The 26,564-nt window shown below is 41.0% G+C and overlaps 1 protein-coding gene across 5 annotated transcripts; it reads left to right on the forward strand.

Annotated features, from left to right (window-relative positions):
- The first annotated feature begins 285 nt into the window (after positions 1–285).
- On the forward strand, positions 286–26,229 carry LOC138783394 (enoyl-CoA delta isomerase 2-like). 5 transcript variants are annotated; one of them, XM_069958066.1, is made up of 11 exons: positions 287–465; positions 4,055–4,141; positions 5,599–5,761; positions 9,286–9,384; positions 10,570–10,749; positions 11,346–11,415; positions 14,695–14,797; positions 15,521–15,641; positions 16,255–16,344; positions 23,833–23,976; positions 25,610–26,229. In XM_069958066.1, the coding sequence occupies exons 3-11, from the start codon at positions 5,654–5,656 to the stop codon at positions 25,763–25,765; spliced, it is 1,071 nt and encodes a 356-aa protein (XP_069814167.1). In that variant the 5' UTR covers positions 287–465; positions 4,055–4,141; positions 5,599–5,653; the 3' UTR covers positions 25,766–26,229. The 5 variants fall into 5 exon arrangements, with proteins under 5 accessions (XP_069814168.1, XP_069814169.1, XP_069814165.1 ...); XM_069958065.1 differs by having other exon boundaries at positions 287–419; XM_069958067.1 differs by lacking the exon at positions 4,055–4,141 and having other exon boundaries at positions 286–476; positions 5,572–5,761.
- Positions 26,230–26,564: the final 335 nt, after the last annotated feature.

Raw genomic sequence — 26,564 nt, forward strand, 5'->3', positions numbered from 1 at the left:
CTACAACCCAAGCTGAGCTGGTGGGTTACTATTTTGTAATACAAGAGTTGAGGTAACCCTAGAACCAAACATAGGGCCAATATTTGATGCTAATATATTTTTTTTATCCTTTTAAAATTAGGCTTTCATTTATCCAGTCACTGGAAGCAGCATCACTTCAGGATATTATACCCGTAATAGCTACACAGAAGCAGCAGATGGCGCTGGTGCGCTATGATGCACCTAGTTTAGATGACATTGAAGCGCACCAATCGGGGAGGCCGTTACATGTTCCTCCCGGCAATGTATGTAGCTGTGGCAGGGAGGAAGAGGTGGGCCTGTACCTTGTCCCTAGTAGTGGCTAGTGCCGATGTCCTGTCTCCCATGGCTGCCTCCTTCTTCCTGGCACACTACTCCCTTCTTAGAGCAGTAAGAAGCAGGTGAGCACAGACTGTGTGCGGCACAGGAGCCCAGGTTACAGCTGTGGTGAGAAACCTGTATCCTCTATGAGTGTGATACCAGCAGGAGGGGCCGAGTTGTATCGACCTTACAAGCAGGAAGCAGTGAGCTGCTATTCACTCCTGCAGAAACAGAGGGAAGGGAGCTGCAATGTCCACAGTAACATGGGGGACACAGGGGGAAGAGGACTGGTGTGTGTGTGGGGTCTGTATACAGGGGGAAGAGGACTGGTGTGTGTGGGGTCTGTATACAGGGGGAGAGGACTGGTGTGTGTGGGCTCTGTATACAGGGGGAGAGGACTGGTGTGTGGGGTCTGTATACAGGGGGAGAGGACTGGTGTGTGTGGGGTCTGTATACAGGGGGAGAGGACTGGTGTGTGTGGTGTCTGTATACAGGGGGAGAGGACTGGTGTGTGTGTGGGGGGTGTATACAGGGGGGAGAGGACTGGTGTGTGTGGGGGGTGTATACAGGGGGGAGAGGACTGGTGTGTGTGGGGGGTGTATACAGGGGGGAGAGGACTGGTGTGTGTGGAGTCTGTATACAGGGGGAGAGGACTGGTGTGTGTGGGGTCTGTATACAGGGGGAGAGGACTGGTGTGTGTGGGGTCTGTATACAGGGGGAGAGGACTGGTGTGTGTGGGCTCTGTATACAGGGGGAGAGGACTGGTGTGTGGGGTCTGTATACAGGGGGAGAGGACTGGTGTGTGTGGGGTCTGTATACAGGGGGAGAGGACTGGTGTGTGTGGTGTCTGTATACAGGGGGAGAGGACTGGTGTGTGTGTGGGGGGTGTATACAGGGGGGAGAGGACTGGTGTGTGTGTGGGGTGTATACAGGGGGGAGAGGACTGGTGTGTGTGGGGGGTGTATACAGGGGGGAGAGGACTGGTGTGTGTGGAGTCTGTATACAGGGGGAGAGGACTGGTGTGTGTGGGGTCTGTATACAGGGGGAGAGGACTGGTGTGTGAGTTCTGTATACAGGGTAGAGGTTTGTGTGTGTAGTGTCTGTATACTGACCCCACACACACCAATCCTCTCACCTGTATACAGATCCCACACACCAATCCTCTCACCTGTATACAGATCCCACACACCAATCCTCTCACCTGTATACAGATCCCACACACCAGTCCTCTCCCCCTGTATACAGACCCCACACACACCGGTCCTGTCCCCTGTATACAGACCCCACACACACCAGTCCTCTCCCCCTGTATACAGACCCCACACACACCGGTCCTCTCCCCCTGTATACAGACCCCACACACACCGGTCCTCTCCCCCTGTATACAGACCCCACACACACCGGTCCTCTCCCCCTGTATACAGACCCCACACACACCGGTCCTCTCCCCCTGTATACAGACCCCACACACACCGGTCCTCTCCCCCTGTATACAGACCCCACACACACCGGTCCTCTCCCCCTGTATACAGACCCCACACACACCGGTCCTCTCCCCCTGTATACAGACCCCACACACACCGGTCCTCTCCCCTGTATACAGACCCCACATACACCGGTCCTCTCCCCCTGTATACAGACCCCACACACACCGGTCCTCTCCCCCTGTATACAGACCCCACACACACCGGTCCTCTCCCCCTGTATACAGACCCCACACACACCGGTCCTCTCCCCCTGTATACAGACCCCACACACACCGGTCCTCTCCCCCTGTATACAGACCCCACACACACCGGTCCTCTCCCCCTGTATACAGACCCCTCACACACACCAGTCCTCTCCACCTGTATACAGACCCCACACACACCGGTCCTCTCCCCCTGTATACAGACCCCACACACACCGGTCTTCTCCCCCTGTATACAGACCCCACACACACACCGGTCCTCTCCACCTGTATACAGAACTCACACACACCGGTCCTCTCCCCTGCATACATACACATATGTTATGGGCTGATTGTGGTCTTCAAACCGTTTGAGAAATCCAAATCACGATAACGCTCCTATCTACCATGGGCAGCCTGAACGATCTAAGGATTGTCCGGGCTGCTCGCTGTCTGTGTGTGTAATAGCACAGACAGCAAGAGGGAAGTGAGCACTGATTTAACACGTCGCAGCTCGCTTTCACCTCCCAATCATGCCGTGTAATACAGCCCGCTCAGAGGAGAGGATACATACTAGACATTTCATTACTAAACATGCCAGACTGTATACCTTGCAGTGAGAAAAGGGAAAATTCTAGACCAGAGATGTCAGACTCAGGCCCTCCAACAGTTGTAAAACTACAATTCCCATCATGCCTGAACAGGTAAGACATGATCAAAAATGTAATTTATAAAAGCTGAGGGCGGAAGTCTTACACCTGTGCTCTAGACCTTTCAAAACTGAACATGCTAGAATGTATGCCCTTTTAGAGGAGAGGATACACGCTAGGTCAGTGCTTTTCAAATCTAGTCCTCAGGTCTCACCAACAGGTCATGTTTTGAGGATTTCCCATACAAAGGAAACCTGTGAGAATACCTGATGCACTGAGTATAATTATATCACCTGTGAAATACTAAGGAAATCCTCAAAACATAACCTGTTGGTGAGGCCTGAGGACTGGAATTAAGAAGCACTGCGCTAGGCTATGTTCACATAGTATTTCTTTCAGTCTTTGTTTCAACCAAAACAAGAAGTGGAAATAACAGGGCAAAATTATAATGGAAAAATTTTCACAGCTGCTGTGTTTTCAACCCCTAAAAAACCTCCCCCCCCCCGGTTTTACTTGAAAAAAGACTGACTGACAGACTATACTGTGTGTGAACATAGCCCTAATCATGCTAGAATGTATACCCTACAGTGAGAGACTAAAGGAGAGAATACATTGTAGGCTCTACTATTACCGGAGGTTGGGAAGGGCTGTAATATTATATTTTCTACATTACTGCAAGGAGATGCATAGCTGCTAACGGTGCGTGAGGAGCTGGTGACAAGAAAGGGGTGTGTCAGTGGGCGGGTCCTTGATTTAAATGGAAATAAGTAGGATTAGTCTACCACACATCGTGTGTGAACAGAGTCATGTAGAAAGTAACAGGTTACCATGAATGTGTGGATTCTAGCAATCCCTGTCACTCCTCTCCCTGCAGGTGCCCGTACACCTTCAGTAAGTGCTGTGTGGCCAACTGCTTTTCTTTCTAATGCACGTGCATAGTCGCTTTGGTCGAGTAAACATGTATTCTCAATGGGAGAAGAGACGGCCACAGCGTGACACCTCTGAGGTTATGTACACACATAGACATAACAGCTAAATAAAAGATTGCATTGTGCAAAAGCAGCTGGTAAATAATGAGCCTTTCATTATTAGGACTTAATCAATGATCTATACTGTGTGGGTGCTGCCGGACAACTTACCATTGACTTTAATGGAGCGCACTATTATATTGACAATATTTTTCCTTTTTGTGCGTGTAAACGTGTTACCTTCCTTAAGCACAGAAAGACTGACCATTGTTTTCCCACACATCATCTGTTAAAAGTCTAAAGAGCCCCATACCCATAAGATGGTTGGCCAGTTTCCTGCCACAATCTGCAGATGTAAATGGCTTTATGCTTATGGGCACCATTGCCATTACCCTCACTGTCTCTATTCTGTTTATGATGCAAACAAGCTGGACACAGAAAGAAGCCCACAGGGCATCCCCTCTGAAGGTCTGCACTACTATCATAAAAACGTCTGTGCTAGAAGACCAGCAATGGTAAGTGTTGTTCAGCAGCTGTTGGGAACTGTCAGCAGGTTTGTACACATGAACCTGCTGATAGTTTCTCTTCAAAGTCGAGGGGCCATCAAGGCTTGGGGTTCAGGGCAAATCCCAGTTGCATGATGTCATGGCTGCCTGTGGGTGGCAGCACGACCACATTCACCTTTGAGTGAAGAGGAAGCGCAACCAGGCAGTGCAACACTGTGACTCTTGATCGCCTGACAGGAAATTGCTGTGTAGCCTAGGCCTTATAGGACATGTTACATCAATTTACTTTTGCACAAACCGTAATCTCTATGATTAAAGTAGTTGTAGTTTTGGAAGAGGCTAGGGCTGTATGTATACAAATATAACCTGAACTTCTCCCCCGCCACTGCTGTGTTTTCTAACACCCATCTCCACTGTGGTTCTTTTCCTCCTTTCTGTACCTAGAGGGATACTTCATACAGGAGGGGAACATGGCCACTGGGGACACTACCTACAGTGGTCTGCCCACTGTGGATACTACCTATGGGGGAAGACTTGGTGACTGAGCATACTGCCTACAGGATGGGGCCTGTCTTATGGGTGAAATTGGCTACAGGGGGTACCTTTCTTATAGGGGTGACTACCTACATAAGGGACCTGGCAAAGGGAAATAATTGGTTATGGGGGAGTTGACTATCTTCAGTTGGGAAATACCCAGACTGGACTTGGCTAACTACAGTTGTCTCACTCTTAATCTCCACAGTCCATAGATAGTGGAGTAAAATCAGTGTTCTGATCCTAATACATTAGAACAGGGCTCCATAGTAAAAAAAAAAAACACCTAGGTCCATACACTAAAAGAATACAAGGGCCAACATTGTTTTGTCCCCACAAATGAAAAATATAATAACAAAAAAGTATTCCTTACATCTTTTCCCTCTTCATTCATCCTTTTTTGCCTCTAGCAGTTCATATACAACTTTAACCCCTTCCCAACCCAGCAATTTAGTGTTTGTTATCCCTGCTGTGTAGGAGCCATATATGGGACTTACTATATTTTGAAATGGTAATGTTTAGAGGGGATCTGACAGCATGGATATGCATATATCTGTGCTGCCAATCTCCAGTTACCTACTTGGCTGGCATCCTGTACGTACCTTCCTCTCCCCTGTGTGATCCAGCATTTTCTGAAAAATATCTTTATTTTGGGCTAAAAGTGTCACAGATGAGGCCTGTTTGTGACACTCTGGCCACTGCTGTGTCTTCAGGCCGTCGTACCTTCCCAGAATGATTAACTGCCAGCTCATCTTCAGGATTTCAACGTGAGCTGGCTGTAGTAATAATGTTTTCTTACTACAAAACTCGAACAAATGATCACCTGTACAATATAGTATTGTATCATATTGTTTTTTGACAGCTCTAACCACAATGTGTAATAAACTACTTAACATCAATTTAAGCAGTGTATGTTAATATTTCTGCAATAGAACCAGTCCCTGGTGTCGTGTTTCTCCCCTTGGTGTACACACAACAGCAGCACATATGCAGGCCAGTCAGAGGGACTTTGAAAAAGCGCAGAATGACTTGAAGACCCTGAAAAAGGACCCCGGCAATGATGCAAAACTGAAATTATATGCATTGTTTAAACAGGTAATGTAGTGGTAGATATTTATATAATAATACTAGGTTTTGCCTCCGGTGTATCTACACAGATGGATTGTACTTCGCCTGTGCACGTTTTTGTTACCAAAGATGAAAGGGATCTGAACTGGATGGACTTTTTGTTTCTAATACCTATAACTGCCCAGTTAAGTGTCATTTCATGGCTGTATAGTAACCACTGTTAAAACAGCTGAAACAGCTGAGCATCTTCAAAGTTTTTTTCTTCAATAATTATGGCTAAAAAATTTATAGAGGAATTTTTTTTTATTTTTTTTTTTAGTCCTTTAGCTGTCCTGATATATCCAGAGAGAATGCAAGCTGGCCCTTAACCCCTTCACATGCACAATCTGTATATATACATTCCTGGACATAAATGTGTGGGGGACTGCTCCAACATAAGCTATCCCGCACACATTAGTGTGGTCAGCGCCAGAGCTAATGACAGGCAGCTACGGTCTTGCAGCTGCCTGTCATCCCCTTGTACCGACGGATGGGGATAATCCACTTACCTCCGTCCTGTCTGCTCTAAGGGAGACTCTATGTACCGATCGCCAATAATACTGATGAATACCATGCTATGGCATAGCATTAATCAGTATATGCAATTTGTGCATATAAGTCCCCTAAGGGACTTATATATGCAATATAAAATGTGTAAAAAAAATAATTTAAAAAGTTTCAAAACATTAAAAAAAAATTATAAAAATGCCCCAATAAACATTTGTTTATTACCCCCTTTCCCTATATACAAATAAGAATATATTTAAAAAAAAATCCTATTACATATCGTAGCGTGCGGAATTGTCCGATCTATTAAAATTAATATTGTTCCTGCACGGTGAGCAAAATAAATGAAAAGCGGAAAACAAAACACCAGGATTGTTGATTTTTTTTTGTAAAAATATATTAGAAAAAAAACTAGAGATCATGGCGCATAATTGACACCCCAACCAGCCCTGTAGGTGGAAAAATAAAAGCGTTATGGCTCTGAACGTGAGGAGGAACGTTGCTTTTATTTGACCTGGACATCAGTGCATCAATGACCTTTGGTCATGAAGGGGTTAAAAAACTTTTAGGATGATAACTACTATCCATAGTATGCTCTGTTAGGTTAGCGTGTAAAGACACTATAGAGAAAGGGTCCATTTACACAGAAAGATTGTCTGACAGATTATCTGCCAAAGATTTGAAGCCAAAGCCAAAAACAGACTATAAACAGAGATCAGGTCATGAATCAAAGCCTGAGATTTCTCCTCTTTTCAAATCCATTTCTGGCTTTGGCTTCAAATCTTTGGCAGATAATCTGTCGGACAATCTTTCTGTGTAAATGAACCCAAAGTTTCCCCATTTTGTAGCACCCCCTCCACTCACCATACCAGAGAGCCATTCTGGCTGAGGTGGCCTTTTTGTTTGTTTTTTTTTACTGGGAAGACAACCCCTTGTGTGCTGCAATCCCATCCATTAATCTTATTTATAGTTATCAGGTTTTGAAACAAAGCAATACTTACTTGTATCCAGGTCCAGTCTCCTGAAGGCAGCTTTTTAGTCTTGTGCTGGTTGAAGAAAAAGACTAAACACAGACACTCATTTGATTGAAGGACACATTGAGCCGTGACACTCTGCACTGACTGGGACTTCCTTCGTTTAGTCTTTTTCAGCCAGCGCAAGACTAAAAATCTGCCTTCAGGAGACTGGACCTGGATTTATGGTAAGTATAACTTTGTTTTACAGCATGAGAACTAAAAAAAATTAATTTAAATTGCAAACTTTCTTTATTTGACATTCTCTGCTGATTTAGATGTTGAAAGTTATAACAACAGTGCCTGCATCTCAACCAGCAAATTGTGATTTTCAGGCATGCACAAGTTTTTAGTAACATGGGGATGATATTTGGCTATGTTTGCACTGTCAGACATGCCTCAATAAGTGTGAATACAGCCCAAGACAAAGTGACTACTCTGCAGAGATATGTCAAGATAAGTGCTTACGGGCAGTTTGCACACAGTGCATGCAGATTATAAAAGTAATTTTCTTGGTTATAGATGGGACAGCTATGGGAAATGTTATTGTGCATTACATGTTATGACTTAATTTATATGCCAAATCTTAGTGATAGGTTCCTTTTAACTAAAAGTATATGTAGCAATTAACTTAGGTGCCATATAAACTTAGATGTGCCATATGATCTTGTTTAACCCCTTAACGACAAAGGGCGTATAGGTACGCCCTATTGCCAGTAAGGGCGTTCAGAGCGGGGCCGCGCGGCGACCCCGCTCTGAACCGCGGCGGTCCCGGGTGCCGCGTGTAGCCCGAGACCGTAGGTATTAGCGGCCACGGTCCGATCGCCGTGCCCGCTAATACAGTAATCAGATGCAGCTGTTAAACATGACAGCTGCATCAGATTACCGGATCCAGCGTCTCCCTGGTGTCTAGTGGCAGAGATCGCTCCTCCGGGATGTTATCCCGGAGAAGCGATCTCCGTTTCTGAAGCCGGCCGGGGACCGCTCCAAGATGGCGCCGTCCCCGGCTCGGCACTCGTTTGTTTCCGGCTGCAGCAGCCGAAAGCAAACGAGTGCCGATCTCATGGATCTCTGCAGCATATCTATGCTGCAGAGATCTCAATGAGAGATCAAAGTGTATATACTAGAAGTCCCCCAGGGGGGCTTCTAGTATAAGTGTTAAAGTATATGTGTAAAAAAAAATAAGAAAGTGTTGTTGTGAATAAAAAGCCCCCTCCCCTAATAAAAGTCTGAATCACCCCCCTTTTCCCAGGTTATAAATAAAAGTAAATAAATATACATGTTTGCTATCGCCGGGTGCGTAATCCCCGAACTATTAATTAATCACATTCCTGATCTCGTACGGTAAACGGCATAAGCGCCAATAAATCCCAAAGTGCAAAATTGCGCATTTTTGGTCGCATCAAATCCAGAAAAATTGTAATAAAAAGCGATCAAAAAGTCGTATATGCGCAATCAAGGTACCGATAGAACACATCATGGCGCAAAGAATGACACCTGACACAGCCCCATAGACCAAAGGATAAAAGCGCTATAAGCCTGGGAATAGAGCGGTTTTAAGTGACGTATATTTGTTGACAATGGTTTGAATTTTTTACAGGCCATCCGATACAATATAAGTTATACATGTTACATATCATTTTAATCGTAACGACTTGAGGAACGTGCATAACAAGTCAGTTTTACCCCAGGGCGAATGGCGTAGAAACACATTTCCCCCAAATAAACAAAATGCGTTTTTTTTTTTTCAATTTCACCACACTTCGAATTTTTTTCTGGTTTCGCAGTGTACTTTATGCAAAAATTCAGCCTGTCATTGCAAAGTACAATTAGTGACGCAAAAAATAAGGGCTCATGTGGGTTTGTAGGTGGAAAAATGCAACTGCTATGGCCTTTTATGCACAAGGAGGAAAAAACGAAAACGCAAAAATCAAAATTGGCTCAAAATTACTTTTTTGACTATTATTTGACTATTGTTTATTTCTTCTCAAGGCAACACAAGGATCTTGCAATACTCCTAAGCCTGGCATGCTGGACTTTGTTAATAAAGCAAAGTGGGATGCATGGAATTCACTGGGGAGTTTATCAAAGGTAATAAAACATCACAAACCTCAGCTTCCTTGCTACAAATTCAAAAATAAAGAAAATACGAAATGGTTTTAATGCCAAAAAAACACATTTTCATACAAAATGGTGTATGGCATGTCTGAAAAAAAAATTGTTATGGCTTTTCGAATGTGGCAATGAAAAAAAAACCTGTATCTTGAAGGTTTAAATAAGCCGAGTTCCTAAAGCTTTGAGGAATCAGGACAGTTTACACCCTAATAAAGTGTTGTTGTCTTAAAAAACTAAACTGAACTTCCTTATTTAATCCTAAAGTATTTATCAAATCTTGAGGCTATTGTCCAATTAAGCCTATATGCCTGAATATTTATTATGAGAACTGCCCTGAGAGAAAAACATAATTATAATCAGCTTGTGTGGAAGGAAGATTAAGTCCAGAAATGATTAATATAATGCTTAAATTGTATAATTATTTTCATTTATTACATGGGATGAAGCAGTTTAGGAGGCACCTTGTGTGAAAAGTTTGAACATAATGTCTTGTATTAATTGGGCGATGTCTTATGCAATGTTCACACTACAACCCTACTATGAACACAACAACATTCATTATTTTCTATTACTTGTGTAATATTGCATGGTTCCAATGCACAATCAACTTCCTTTACATGTTTAACTTGGTATGGCATAAATTTAACTTCTATTTCATCTTGTGTGGCAATTTTTAATCAAGATGGAATAAAAATGACATTTAGTGCCTTGGATTTTAACATAATATTGCATGGTCACCTTTTCTGTTTTCTGAGATCCTCCTAAATCTTGCATTCGTTGGGTGACCTCAATCATTCTGTTGGATCTGCTGTTGGTGAAACCTCTTCCAGACCACATTCCATGCTATGTAGATCATGTTAAAGGGGTTTTCTGATTTAAAAATACTTGTAGCACATGTGCCTTAATGATCTGAAGTAACACATGTGCACAGTTTAGACAAGCGATAAATAGGAGAAATCCTGCCCAGGGCGTTAGTAATGATGAGGAGGGCTGGGAGGAAGAAAGGAGAGGCGTCGCAGGCCTAGGGCACAGACACTCTATAAGCCATGCCTAATTGACTTGGCTGCTGCAGATTAAAAGATCATTTTTGTATAGTGTAAGGCTTTTTTTTAACATTTTATAATGATATTGTCAATGTTGTATTTTTGTGTATATTTTCAGGATGAAGCCAGGCAATCCTATGTAGAACTTGTTAACAATTTGATCTCTTCTGAAGGACCTGCAAAAGATTCATCACAGAACACTGGTCAGAAATACGAAACATTAGAAGTTGTTAGTAAAGATAATATGACTAAGATATTTCTGAACAGGCCAGAAAAGAAAAATGCTATTACATTGCAGGTAAAGTCAACGATCTTTTTATATGTCATAATTATTTTAGAAATGACTATTGTGTAGCACCGTGCATGATAGTCATTTCTCTAATGTAAAAGTATTTTGAATTTGGTGTTGCAGTAGGTTGCAGGCACCTCTCTTCCCATTCCCTGCCACAGGGTCTCTTACTAGAGACAGGTACTATGGATACAGAGCAAGAAGCTCCCTCTTTTCACAGTATGCCGGGGGGGGGGGAGCAGGAAGAAGAACAGACACTCAGAAATCTATTTCAGTACCAAATTTAAAATACATTTACATTAAAGAAATAACACAATCATGCCTCTAACAGGCCTCTTTGCCTGTCAATCACCCCACAGAGCATGCTGACAGGCAGATAGCCGTGACTAGTTACGCACAAATGACTAGTTACAGCTCTCCCCTACACCGTGCACTGGATTGAACAATATTTTACCATGATAGAAAGCTACCAAGCATGGGACACCAGATATGGTTACAACATCTGTGTAGTGCTGCTGGGAGCTTAATCAGCACAATTGTGCTGATTGGATTCCTTTTAGCATTAAATGTTGTGAGTTTCAAATACTTGTCTTTATTTCTTTCAGATGTACAAGGAAATTGGTTTGGCTTTAGATGAAGCCGCCAAAGATGACTCCGTTATTACTGTATTGACTGGTATGTTAATCCCCAGACATTTTATATCCATACTATATGCATTTATTTATAAGCCCATATTTCGGGAACCGCAAGTGTTGATGGGTGTGTGTGTGTGTGTGTATGTATATATATATATATATATATATATATATATATATATATATATATATATATTATATATATATATATATAATATATGCTAGAAAATGTACCCGGCGCTGCCTGGGTAAAAAGTGTCAGTGTGTTAATTAGATTTGTTCCCAGGGTGCCCAGGAGGCCAATCTATGCCCCCTTTTTTGTTTAAGGGGAAATCACCAGGAGCCCTACAGTATGTACACTATATACCCCAACAGTTCTGCACTGTTTATGTAAACTGTAGCTTATGCACATTAGAAATAAACTAAAAACTTTAAACATCCTAAATACCTAAAAGCCAAACTGAGATGTCATGTGATCAGACTGTATACAGAGCCTGGTTATTTACAACATTGGCAGTGTTATGTACAGCCTGGTTATATACAACATTGGCAGTGTAATATACAGCCTGGTTATATACAACATTGGCAGTGTTATATACAGCCTGGTTATATACAACATTGGCAGTGTTATAAAAAGCCTGGTTATATACAACATTGAAAGTGTTATATACAGCCTGGTTATATACAACATTGAAAGTGTTATATACAACATTGACAGTGTTATATACAGCCTCGTTATATACAGCATTGGCAGTGTTATATACAGCCTGGTTATATACAATATTGGCAGTGTTACATACAGCCTGGTTATATACAACATTGGCAGTGTTATAAAAAGCCTGGTTATATACAACATTGAAAGTGTTATATACAGCTTGGTTGTATACAACATTGGCAGTGTTGTATACAGCCTGGTATATACAACATTGGCAGTGTTATTGCCAGGTGCATTGACATAAAGATTTTTACCTGATACCACTCTGGAGCACCAACATACTATTGTCCATGTGGAAAACATGCAGAATCCAGATTTATGCCACCACCTGCAGTGATCGACCTTGGGCCTTGTTTATTGTTATTGCAAATGGTGCTTAACAGGAAACTGCAATCTGTTTCATCTGAGTTAATCAGTGGAATTCGTGTATACTTGTAGTGTATAGTTAGAGGGGTTCTGTATACCTAAAGTGTATAGTTTTTAGGAGTCGTGTATACCTGTAGTGTATAGTTGGAGTGGGGGGGCTGTATACCTGTAGTGTACAGTTGAGGGGGGGGGGTCGTGTATACCTGTAGTGTATAGTTGGGGGGCTGTATACCTGTACTGTATAGTTTAGGGGTCCTGTATACCTATAGTATATACTTTGAAAGTGCTATATACCTGTAGTATATACTTGGTGGAGGTCCTGTATACCTGTAGTTTAAAGTTTGAGCGTCCTGGATCCCTGTATTTTATAGTTCGGGGTTCCGGTATACCTATATTGTATAGTTAGGAGGGTCCTATATGCCTGTAGTGTATAGTTTGGGGGGTCCTGTATACCTGTAGTGTATAATTTGGGGGGTCCTGTAAACTTGTACTATATAGTTTGGGGGGTCCTGTATACCTGAAGTATATAGTTGGTAGAGGTCCTGTATCCCTGTAGTATATATAGTTTGGGGATCCTGTATACCTGTAGTGTATAGTTTTGGGGGTCCTGTATACCTGTAGTATATAGTTGGTGGACGTCCTGTGTACTCGTATTGTATAGTTTTGGAGTCCTGTATACCTGTACTGTATAGTTGGAGTAGGGGTCTACCATATATTTCTGTGGATCTGTTCTCAAGCAGCTGGCCCTAGCAACCAATCAGATTCCAGCTTCATTTGAAAATGAAAGTAGTAATCCTATTGGTTGCTAAGGCTTCCAACTGCCATTACTGCTAGAAAGCTGCAGTGCTAATTATGTCACCTGTGTGTGCAGTGTGGAGATTTTCCCCATTCATTTCTATGGGGCGCTCTTTCTCCTCCTCCTCCCCCTCCCATACATCTGGCAAGGATGTGACCTTCGCTCTAACCTTCCCAGGCACCCAATGTATCTGTGGGCCAAATTTGGAATGAAACTGTTCAGGCCTTTGGAAGTCTGTAGAAGACAGACAGACTTTCATTTTTATCCTTTTTTTTTTGTACATTTTATTTTGATTCTCTTTGTCAAAAGGTCACTGTTACCATAAATAAAGTTTGCTGTATCTTCTCTATTTAGTGAGAGTCTGTTGTATTTGAACCTCTACCTCTATGCAGTGGCCCACCTGTCTAGCTACCCTCTAAAGGCCCTATTACACGGATCGATTATCGATAATCGTTCCGTGTAATAGAAGGCAACGATCAGCCGATGGGAACGATGTTGGCTGATCTTTGCAGTTGTTTGTCTTTCATGTTGAAAGACAAACGACTGTGATAGCAGCCATCCACTGCTGTCGCTCTGTGGAATAGGAGCTGTGGCAGCAGACCGTCGCTATCCTCCATGGGCTGCCTGGACGATCTAGCGATCACCCAGGAAGCCTCCCCGCAGCTGACAGCGCTTGTTTGCTCCTCAAGTCGTCCCGTGTAGCAGGGGCTTAAGTCCATATTTCATTAATCTGTTTATACCTCTTTATATGCCTTAGTAATGTGTAACCCTTTCCAATGACTGAACTCATTTGTTTTGCCAATTTATAATCTTATAATTCAGTGGGAGCCACAGTGCACCATTGGAATTGGTCACCCTACACGGCATCACAGCTTTTATTGTGAATTCTAGCTCTTATTGTGCAATCTAGGGTGCATACAGTTTGTGAGCCTTAGTTAAACACTTAGGGTGCGTTCACACGTACAGGATGTGCAGCAGATCTGCAGCAGATTTCATGGTCCAGATTGGATTTGCCTTGAATCTGCAACTTCAAATCTGCTTCCGATCCTGTACGTGCGAACGCACCCTTAAGCTAAATATTAGTATTTACTCTTGGGGTCTCTGCACTTTCTAAATGTCCTGTTAGTGTATCTTCTCTGTAATATAAACACAAAAAGTGATAGAAAAATGGCGCGTGTGTCTAAAATAGAATGTTTTTACCTCTCAACTGTTGAAACTAAATAAGCATATCATGTACTATAAACCCCTGGATGACTTCAGCTATGTTTTAGATTTTATAATATTATAGCATGAGCTGATGGTGGAGTGCTCTAGGAGTTGGACCATTGGATGAAGTGATGACTGTTATAGAGCCCCAATCAGTCTGATGTGAACCCCCCCCCCCCCCCCCCCCCCCCCCCCCCCCCCCCCCAAGATTTAACAATCATTTTTCTCTCTTATAGGGTATGGTGATTATTTTTGCAGTGGTAATGACTTAAATAATTTTACCAATATTCCGCCTGAAGGCAAAGAGAAGATGGCCAGTGATGCTGCAGTCGTTTTACAGTGAGTTGATAAGTTTTAAATGCACAAACTACAGCCTATGCACCATTTGTTAAACACATCTGAACATTCCCCAGATTATAATATAAAAATATTACATTATCAACTATGAGTTGGTTACCTTACTAGAAGAAGCAAGTTATAAGGATACCATAAGTATTGATGTCCATAAGATTTTGGAAAATAAAAAAATCTGTGAAAGATTTTGACAGTATTGTAAAGATATTGGGTGTTGACACGAGAGAACTCTGTAGACTGTAAGGCTATGTTCACACTACGTAAAACTACAGCCCTTGTTACCGATGGCAACAACGACCGTACTTTTACTGCGGTGGAACAATGCCTTACTTTCAAGGGGATCCCGGCCAGAGCGTACACACATCGTATACGCTCCGGCCGGGATCCCATACGCCGCCGCAATAACTGACATTCCGGCCGCAGAAACACCTGCCAGGTCACACAGTGAAGCGAGCGGCTCCGGCCGCTCACTTCACTGTGTGCTATGGTAAGCTCTGATGCGGGCGCGTGCTGATGCGTCTGGAAAGATCATCCGGCCGGTACTTAAGTACCGGCCGGGATGATCCCTGCAGAGACCGGCCGTTCCGTGACCCGGCCGGGGTCACGGAACGGCCGTTCTCTTACATTGTGGGAAAATAGCCTAAAAATGTATTTTGTGCTCATACTGTTATCTGTACATTTATTTATTTATTTATTTTTTGTCTGTAGGGCTTTTGTTGACAAATTTATTGACTTTCCGAAGCCTCTTATTGCTGTTATAAATGGACCTGCAGTCGGTATCTCCGTGACTATATTAGGATTGTTTGACATTGTCTATGCCACTGACAGGGTAGGTTTCTTTTGTTTTATAGTGGTCATGATGGGCAAAAACGTTAAACAGCATGTTTTTAGTGGCAAATATTTTCTAATTATAGTAGAGTTTGTGTTGCTTTCTCTAGAGTATTTAGAAAATAATACCCAATAGTTCATTGTTTCCAGTTCATGCATTATTAAAGGGATAGTTCAGCAAAAAAAAATAAAAAATTCTTTCGAATCAGCAAAAATTTGCAATTTGTAAGTTACTTCTATTTAAAAAAAAAAAAATCACAGTACTTGTCATATGTTGTATGCCCTGCAGGAAGGGGTTTTATTTCCAGTATAGAGAGCAGGAGAGGTTTGCTATGGGGATTTTCTACTGCTCTGGACAGTTCTTGACATGGACAGAGGTGGCAGCCTAGAGCACTGTGTTAGAATGGAAAGAATACACCACTTTTTGCAGGACTTACAGCAGCTGATAAGTACTGGAAGGCTTGAGATTTTTTTATAGAAGTAAACAAATCTATGACACCAGTTGATTTGAAAGAAACATGTTTTTGCTGAACTACCCCTTTAATTTATTTTACATTATTCCTTCTTTTCTTCCATGTAAAAAATAATAGCCATATGTTTGTATCTTTTGGCAGGCCACTTTTCACACTCCCTTTAGCCAGCTAGGACAAAGCCCAGAAGGCTGTTCGTCATATACATTCCCTCGTATTATGGGCCTAAGCAAGGTGAGTATTAATGGAGTAGTAGTATGCCATCATTTTATGTCACCTGAAAGGTTTAACCTCTTAAGAACTGAGCCAATTTTTGTTTTTGCTTTTTTGTTTATTCTTCCTTGTGTTTAAAAAGCCATAGCACTTGCATTTTTTCACCTAGAAACCCACATGAGCCCTTATTTTTTGCGTCACTAATTGTACTTTGCAATGGCAGACTTAATTTTTGCATAAAATGTGCTGCGAAACCATAAAAAAATTATATGCGTGGAAAAATTGAAAAACACGCAATTCTTTTCCTTTGGGGGTTTTTCGTTTTCGGAAAAACTGACATGTTATATATGTTTCTCAAGTTGGTACGATTAAAACGATATGCAACTTGCATATTTTGTATATTATTTGATGGATTTAAAAAAAAAATAAAACCTTCTACAGAAAAAAACGTTCCTTAACCCCTTAACGACGCTTGACTGGTATACCCATAATGAGGCTGTTAAGAGTGATCAGAGAGGGCTCCCGGCGTGATCCTCTCTGCAGCCCACGGTCCCCGGTTGCTATGTGTAGCCAGGGACTCCGGGGGGATTTGCTGCCGCGGCCGGCTAATTAACTATTCAAATGCAGCTATGTGCCTCCTCTCCCTGGTGTCTAGTGGGGGATGCGATCGCGGAGGGGAGATCCTGGCTCGGCAATCCATGTAGATGGTCTGCAGCAGACCATTAAAATAGAGCACTGATCTGATGGATCATTGCTCTATTATATACACAGCATTGACCTCAATGGGAGATCAGTGCTGTGTATATAGAAGTCCCCCAGGGGGCTTCAAATTACTGTTAGTGAAAATAAAATAAAGTGTTTTTATTAATAAAAAGCCCCCTCCCCTAATAAAAGTTTAAATCACCTCCCTTTTCCCATTTTATAAAAAAAATAAAAAAGTAAACATATCTAGTATCGTTGCGTGCGTAATTGCCCGAACTATTAAATGATTACATTCCTGATCTTGCACGGTAAACGTCGTTAGCGCAATACCCCGCCTAAGTGCAAAATTGTGCATTTTTGTTTACATTAAATCCAGAAAAAATGTAATAAAAAGTTAAGTCTCATATACGCAAACAAGGTACCAAAAGGAAGAACAGATTGCGGCGCAAAAACACCTCACACAGCCCCATAGACCAAACAATAAAAGCGTTATAAGGATGGGAATAGAGTGATTTTAAACACATTTAGTTTTTTATTAACCTCTTAAGGACATAGGACGTACCGGTACGTCCTATGTCCTCATTAGCACTTCAAAGCGGGGCCGCGCGGCGGCCCCGCTTTGAAGTGCCGCGATCCCGGGTGCCGCGTGTAGCCCGGGACCGCCGCTATTAGCGGGCACGGTCCGATCGCCGTGCCCGCTAATTAGCTAATCGGAGGCAGCTGTCAAAGTTGACAGCTGCCTCCGATTACCGGAGGCAACGTTTCCCTGGTGTCTAGTGGGGGAGATCGCTCCTCCGGGAGGAGGAGCGATCTCCGTTACTGATGCCGGCCGGGGACGCGTCCAAGATGGCGCCGTCCTCGGCTCGGCACTCGTTTGTTTCCGGCTGCAGCAGCCGAAAGCAAACGAGTGCCGATCTCATGGATCTCTGCAGCATATCTATGCTGCAGAGATCTCTATGAGAGATCAAAGTGTATATACTAGAAGTCCCCCATGGGGGCTTCTAGTATATGTGTAAAAAAAAAAAAAAAACGTGTTGTTAATAGTAAAAAGCCCCCTCCCCTAATAAAAGTCTGAATCACCCCCCTTTCCCCAGGTTTTAAATAAAAGTAAACAAATAAATAAATAAATAAACATGTTTGGTATCGCCGCGTGCGTAATTGCCCGAACTATTAATTAATCACATTCCTGATCTCGTACGGTAAACGGCGTCAGCGCAAAAAAATCCCAAAGTGCAAAATTGCGCATTTTTGGTCGCATCAAATCCAGAAAAAATGTAATAAAAAGCGATCAAAAAGTCGTATATGCGCAATCAAGGTACCGATAGAAAGATCACATCATGGCGCAAAAAATGACACCTCGCACAGCCCCATAGACCAAAGGATAAAAGCGCTATAAGCCTGGGAATGGAGTGATTTTAAGGAATGTATATTGGTTAACAACGGTTTGAATTTTTTACAGGCCATCAGATACAATATAAGTTATACATGTTACATATCGTTTTAATCGTAACGACTTGAGGAACATGCATAACAAGTCAGTTTTACCCCAGGGCGAATGGCGTAAAAACACATTTCCCCCAAATAAAAGAAATGCGTTTTTTTTTTCAATTTCACCACACTTTGAATTTTTTCCTGGTTTCGCAGTATACTTTATGCAAAAATTCAGCCTGTAATTGCAAAGTACAATTAGTGACGCAAGAAATAAGGGGTCATGTGGGTTTCTAGGTGGAAAAATGCAAGTGCTATGACCTTTTAAACACAAGGAGGAAAAACCGAAAACGTAAAAACGAAAATGGGCCATGTCCTTAAAGGGTTAAAGGTTTACATTTTTAAAACCAATCGAATAATATAAAAGTTACACAAGTTACATATCGTTGTAATCGTACTGACTTGAACATAGATAACATGTAATTTTTACCATAAGGCGAACAACGTGAATACTAAACCCCTCGAAATAAAAGGAATTGCACCTTTTTTTTTAAATTTCACTGCACATATATTTTTTTTTCAGCATATTTTATAGAAAAAATTAAGTCTGTATTTGCAAAGTATAATTGGTGTCGCAAAAAATTAGGGCTCGTGGGTCTGTAGGGGGAAATATTCAAGCGCAGTGGCCTTTTAAACATGAGGAGGAAAGAACAAAAGCGCAAAAATGAAAACTGGCTCTGTCCTGAAAGGGTTAAAATTGCTCTTTTGACATGCTTATAGCGCTTTTATCGTTTGGTCTATGAGGCTGATTGATGTGTCATTTTTGCGCCATAATGTGTTCTTTCTAACAGTACCTGATTGCGTATATGCGACTTTTTGATCTTTCTGGATTTGATGCAACCAAAAATGCGCAATTTTTGCACTTTGTCAGGTCTCTGCGCTTACGCCGTTTACCATGCGAGATCAGGAATGTGATAAATTAATAGTTTGCGGGATTACTCAAGCGGCAGTATCTAACATGTTTATTTATTTGTTTATTTTTATTTATAAAATGAGAAAAGGGGGGTGATTCAGACTTTAATTAGAGGAGAGGTTTTTTTTATTAATGAAGACATTTTTTTTTACTTATACATTAATTAGAAGTCCCCCTGGGACTTCGGGCCACGCTGCAGGGTCGCAGCGTGGCCCCCCTCTGAACTCCTCTTGCGGACATATGCCGTACGGGTACGGCATATGTCCTTAAGAGGTTAAAGCGACTCTGTACCCACAATCTGCCCCCCCCCCCCCCCCCAAACCACTTGTACCTTCTGATTTTTATCCAAGATCTGTCCTGGGGTCCGTTTGGCAGGTGATGCAGTTATTGTCCTAAAAAACAACTTTTAAACTTGCAGCCCGTGCCAAACGGGAGTATCTGTGCCCTAACTGTGCACCACCCCTCCGTCCCTCCTCCCCACCCTCTTCATCATTAGGAATGCCACTGGAACATTTTCTCCATTCTGAACACTGCACAGGTGCTTAACGATCCAGCCCATGTGCCGGGCTGACACAGGTGGGGAATAGGAGGCAATCTGTCTGGAGCATTCCTAATGATTAAAAAGTCCTCATATGGCTATGGATTTTTTGGAAAAATAAAAGTCTTAGAGGAGTGTGAAGAAGCAGCAAAAAGTAATAAAAAAATGTAAGGTTATTAAGGGGGTTAATATAGCAGAAAAAAAACAGTCATAATATTATGTTTGCCTTAATTTAAAAATTTCCTGCCGGCAAAAGCGATATAGAGATTATTCTTTAATTTAAGACAGGACTATCCCTTAATAAATTAAATATATATCAGTATCTCACTTTCTCATTCTTGCCAAGACTTACTTCAAAGCATTTATCAAAGGAACAGGCGCTAGGAAAAGACAATCAAGATGATTAATGTGCAAATCCACAAATCCTGTAATTTCCATGAATTCAGGTGTGGGCTTATAAACAAAGGGGTTGCCATACAAAAATAAACTACAGTAATTAATAGAGATAAATGATTAACAACTTGCCATCAAAGCCTGTTTTTGCTGAAGCCTTATTTTTTAAGTCTAACATGAGTGATTTCATGCACTTATAACTTTATAAAGCGTTTACCCAGTCAAGTGATTCATAGCTTTTTTTTGTGACACTCTGTACTCTGTTAGTGGTAACTTTGGTCGCGACATTCAGTGTTTTTTTTTAATGAAAAATTGCAAAAATTTAGCTTTTTTTAATATTCAGGGTCTTTTGTTTCTATTAAAGATAGTCATGCCACATAAATCATCAGACATTTTGGTTGTGTTTTGTTGCCATCGGCAACAATGGCTGTACTTTGTACGGTGTGGAACACTGCCTTTACTGCTATGGGATCCCGGTTGGAGTGTATACACATAGTATACGCTCCGTCCGGGATCCCATGCGGAGCCGCAAAATACTGACATGTCAGTTTTCTGCGGCTGCAATTCAGTGAATTCCGGCCGCAGAAAGACCTGTCAGTTCACACAATGAAGCGAGCGCCTCTGGCCGCTTGCTTCATTGTGTGCTATGGGAAGTTCTGATGCGGGCGCCCGCATCAGAACACTGCGGCCAGAAAGATCATCCGGAGGGTACTTAAGTACCGGCCAAAATGATCTTTTCAGAGAACGGACGGTCTCTCACGTAGTGGGAACATAGCCTAATAATTCTTTCATATAATATGTGGTTTTACCCCAGAATTTTTCAATTTTACAATGACTAAAGAAGAATAAGCAGACCAAAATTAGGCCTTATTCTCTTAATCTGCAGACTCTATGGAGCGTGAAGCTGCACAGTGGACTCTCAGCCCTCCCGGTACCATGTATCCGAACGATGCTGAGAGAGTCGAAAGTGTTTTAATCTAACCGGGACTTCACTGATACAGCTGCGTGGCTAATACTTTAACGATACAGCTGCACGGTTGACGTATAGATTTTTTGGTCATCTGTATACCACCCTTGCCACTCAGCTAACAGTAGCACTTCCATGTCACATGACTGCTGCTGTCTGTGAACTTTATTTCCTTTTAATCGCATTCGGGTGTGTAGTCCCACACTGTTCAAACTTTTAACACCCAGGAGCACCAACTCTCTCCGGAGTTCTGCCACAGTCCAGAAGTTAGACTTTTACAAATAACTCTGTGATGGTGCATAAAGATATAAGGATATAGCAAAAAATAAATAAATAAGCCGAGGACCACAAAGTGATACATGTTGTCTTCAGAATTATTCTTGTTGTTCATTACTTGACATTTCCATGATATTCAATAACAGAGATCAGTGATGAAAAAGCCAGATCTTACTTGGCATTACTCAATCCCCACGCCAAAAGTATGAGAGTGACCTAAAAAGGACTACTTATTACCAATGTTCAGACAGAATCAAATCAATACTTTATTATTATTATTATTATTATTATTATATATAGAAAAAATTATTATATGGAGATGATTGCCAGCTGTACAGCAAGTATGTGATTTTTGTGTGGATATATGTTATAGGCAAGTAACCTGATTACCACTACCCTTGACAAAGCTTGTTTAGCAAAACGCAGCGTTGGGTGAGTGGTCTTACTAGGCAGAATACTCTCCTACCCAGAGGTCTAAGTACATTCCCTTTTGTATATTTTTTTGCACACTTTTACCTTGGTATTTTTGTATATATTTCTTTGTTTTTTGCTGCACTTGCAGAATACCCACATATACACACACACACACACACACACACACACATATATATATATAATATAATTTATTTATTTTTTATAGATCAAAGCACTTTGGACTATCCTGTTTACTAAGATTTATGTACCTTTGCACCTCTTGGGATTGAGTAACATATCATAAATTTCTTTGTTTATACAGAACATACACTATTCCATCTGCCTTGTAAGCGATCCGATGTATGTACTGTATTATTTTCGTGCCTCCTTGTTTTTAGCATGTTTTTAAATATAATTTTTTCTATATATAATAAAGTATTGATTTGATTCAATGATTTAAGTATATTGTCTAGCATCTTTTTCGGTGTAAGTATTCATGAGATCAGACCTTTTTCTTTCAATTCCATGAGTACTTGCACTCCCCGGCAATAGATGACATTGACAGACGTATATGTAAAAGCTGTTTGTGTCAGTGTATGGTATGTCAGGCTGCAGGTTGTGATCAGCGGCCCAGACAAATTAGGACAGTGGGTTCCCTCCCTCTGAGTCCTTCTGTCCCCTCAAATCTTCTATCCCCACTGGACCCCTACACCTGTATAGTACAATTAAGTAGCATGCATTGTGATCTCCCCTTTATGACTCCTATTGTACATATACAGTGATCCCTCAACTTACAATGGCCGCAAGATACAATATTTTCAACATACAATGGTCCTTTCTGGACCATCATAACTTGAGACCAGACTCGACATACAATGCTACAGACAGTCAGGACCTGTAAATAACTAGATAATCAAACAATTAAACTGGCCATTTTACTGGTAAACCCCAGTATTATTGAAAGTCATGCACTGGTTGGCTGTGTAGTAGTGATTCTCTACAGTACAGTGTGATACTACATATCCTGTACTGCTTTTAACCTGTGCCAGGATGAGTTGCCCCTTTGGTCACAAGGTGAGGACGGCTTCATTTTATATTTCTGAGATTGTGTGTGACCTGTACAGAACCCTGAAGACGCTCCCATCTTCTACATAGAAAGTAACATACAGTCTCCAGTAGCTCTATCTGACTTCTGTATATAAAGACTTGCTTTATCCATATTAGTTACCTGCTTATTTTGGGATGACATTTTAGGGGCTTCAGAACCAATTACTAGTTTTCCATAGAATTTTGGTCTCAACATACAATATTTTCAACATACAATGGTCGTCCTGGAACCAATTAATATCGTATGTTGAGGGACCACTGTATGTCCATTTGCCACCTGGTGGTTGAATGTGGAAATTATATGTGAAAACCTCTTTAAACATCACAAATTATACTGTACTGTTCTGATTCTGTTTTTCTTTAACACAGCCAGCTGGCAGGCTAATGTGCCATTGTGATTATGTTAGAAAGACAGAGAGCATCGGCGGGCGCACCTAGCGTGATACTGTATTAAAACTGAATAATAAAAAGGCACATAAGATGCCGCTCACCTACGGCAGACGAGCTACGAGCCCGACACCGCCTTGCGCAGATTAGTAGAAGCCATCTGCAGCCCGATCCGGAGCTCCGGATAACCGGTTGAAGAATGCAGATTGGAGATCACTGCGGGAGGACCTCCCGCAGCGATCTCCAATCTGCATTGTGATTATGTTAATGATAGCTATATTTATGGCAAATTTCTGAAGTCCGTGTCCAATGTGTTTGTAACAGGCTGTAGAAGTACTTCTTTTTAACAAGTTGCTGACAGCACATGAAGCTTGCAAGCTTGGGTTGGTCACTGAAGTATTTCCAGATAGCACTTTCCAGAAGGAAGTTTGGGAACGACTCAAGGCTTATGGTGAATTACCCAAAAATGTAAGTGGCATCCCACTGGCTGACAAACGATAAATAAGCATTACACATGATTCTGATCTTTAGGCCATTGTCTTTCATGATATCACTGCATCAAGCCTGGGAAAAAAACATAATTGTCTGAAAGTCTGCAACAACTGAGATCAACAATAACCATGGTACTGCCTGTATAAATTTAACCCACTTAAAGCAATTTTTTATTGCAGATTTTAATGTCCATTTTAACCCCTTAGTGGCAGAACTAATTTTAGATTTAAAAAAGGGTTTAAATAAAAGACACTTTTTTGAAAAAAAATTTTTATACATGGCTGTAAGAGGCCTTGTAGTTTGCAGAACAAATTGTAGTTTTCTAGAAACCATTTTGGGGTAGATATATTGTATTCATTAATTTTTGTTTATGCAAAAAAAAATTGCAATAACACTTTGTTTTTTGCATTTTTTTCTCACACTTTTTTATTATTGATTAATAATAAAATGTTATCTTTATGGGTCAATACGCAGTGATACTAAATATGTAAACATTTTATATTTTGGTATTTTTTTTTAAGTATTTTTGTTCAAATAATTTTTGTGTCACTGCATTCTAAGAGCCATAATGTTTTTTATTTTTTTTCTCACTAGCTGTATGATTAAGTACATAAAAGTTTTTTTTATTCTTTGGGGGGAAAGGTAGGATGGAAAAAGAGCAATTTCGCAATAGTTTTTCACCCTTTTTTAACTATAATATGAAATGTGTTTTTTTCATAACTTTTATGAAAGTGGTTTTTTTGGGGGGGGTTCTCATTTTTATTTTATTTTTTATTTTCCATTTCTTATTTTTATTTTTACACTTTTTTATTACTTTTATATAATGCATTGTGTACAGAGTATACCAAAGCATTATTATTGCCTGTCAGTGTTAACACTGACAGGCAATATACTGTATTAGGCTATGCCTCTGGCACAGTCTAACACACTATATAGCCATGTCAGCCCTCTAAGCATTTGTTAAACTTCAGCTGCCATTGCAACTATTGTTGTAATTGCCTCTCCCTGTCAGATGTTCACATGCCCCGTGGTCACTACTAACCATCTAGCATGTGAAAGGTTAACTGTCAGTGAATATCTGATGAATACATTTTCATGCTTGTAGACTTATGTAAATATACATTTGTATGTATTGCAGTTACCTGATAAACCTCTCACTACCACTATTTAAAGTAGTAGAAGTCTGGCAAAAATTTTTTATTAAAGTATTGTATTTTCCCCCAAAAGTTGTACAAATCACCAATATACACTTTTTTACGGGAAATGCTTATAAAGTGCTTTTTTTCCCTGCACTTACTACTGCATCAAGGCTTCACTTCCTGGATAACATGGTGATGTCACGACCCGACTCCCAGAGCTGTCCGGGCTGTAGCTGCTGGAGAGGATGATGGCAGAGGGATGCTCAGTGTCTCCCCAGTGCCCTATTATACACTATTTTTAGTGTATAATTATTCTGCATAGTCAATAATAGAAAACACTTTTACATGCAAGATTACAATAGGTGATAACTGTAACTGACTTTGTTTGCTTTATTCTTTATCGCTGTTTTCTACCAAATTAATATACTGTATGTTCACATGTACTGTTATGTCTGACATTTTTCCTATAGTCCTTAGCCTTCTCCAAGCAGTTGATTCGCGAGACCGAAAAGAAAAACCTACATGCTGTCAATGTTCAAGAATGTGAACGCCTCAGGGAACGCTGGTTATCAGAGGAGTGCATGAATGCAATTATTAGTTTCTTCCAAAACAAAGCAAAGTTGTGATTTCATTCATGCTGTGTATGCATGTGTATAATTTTATATATGCAAAGCAGCACTCTATAGTAGGTGAAAAAATTAAGTATAGGTTTGATAACCAATAAACAGGAGCAAGTGACATTTCAATGCCTCTATAATATATAAATTTGTAATTGTTGTACCATTTTTTTCTCCAATCAGTTTTTATTGATAAATGATAAACAACAGTAAATGATAAACAACAGTGAGCAATCAAAATATAATCAGGGACACTCTGATTAACCATGCCAAGTTTCCTGCTGCTCAGTCATTGTACATTTTATTTTTTTATGCACAATACTGCATAAAATACCGAATGTGTTCAAGTGACCGTAAACTATGTAGTACTTGTACTATAAGAAAGAGAGGTAAACAAGTTAACGAAGATAGAAACAAAGAAACTATGACAGTTTTTAAATTTTGAAACTAATAAAATATAATAAACACTTTTATATCGCTGCCTGAGTGTAAAGTTCTTGTGTGTTTGTGTTAATTAGATTTTTTCAAAGTGTTTTATTTAAGGGGAAATAGTTAGTAGTCCTTAAAGATCCCTACAACCAACCAAAGCTGGTAGGAGACAGAGTCATTGGACTCTATGACAGAGCCTGCTGATAATCAACATTGGCAGTTTTATTGCCAGATGCATAGACATAAAGATTTCAACCTAATCCAACTCTGGGGCAGGGAACATACAGTCTTCTAGCCAGATTTATGCCGCCACCTGCAATTAGAGATGAGCGAACCTCGAGCATGAGTCCATTTGTCCAGGTTGTCTGGAAAACATGGA

Source organism: Dendropsophus ebraccatus, chromosome 2, assembly GCF_027789765.1.
Source record: "Dendropsophus ebraccatus isolate aDenEbr1 chromosome 2, aDenEbr1.pat, whole genome shotgun sequence".
NCBI classification, from domain to species: Eukaryota; Metazoa; Chordata; class Amphibia; order Anura; family Hylidae; genus Dendropsophus; species Dendropsophus ebraccatus.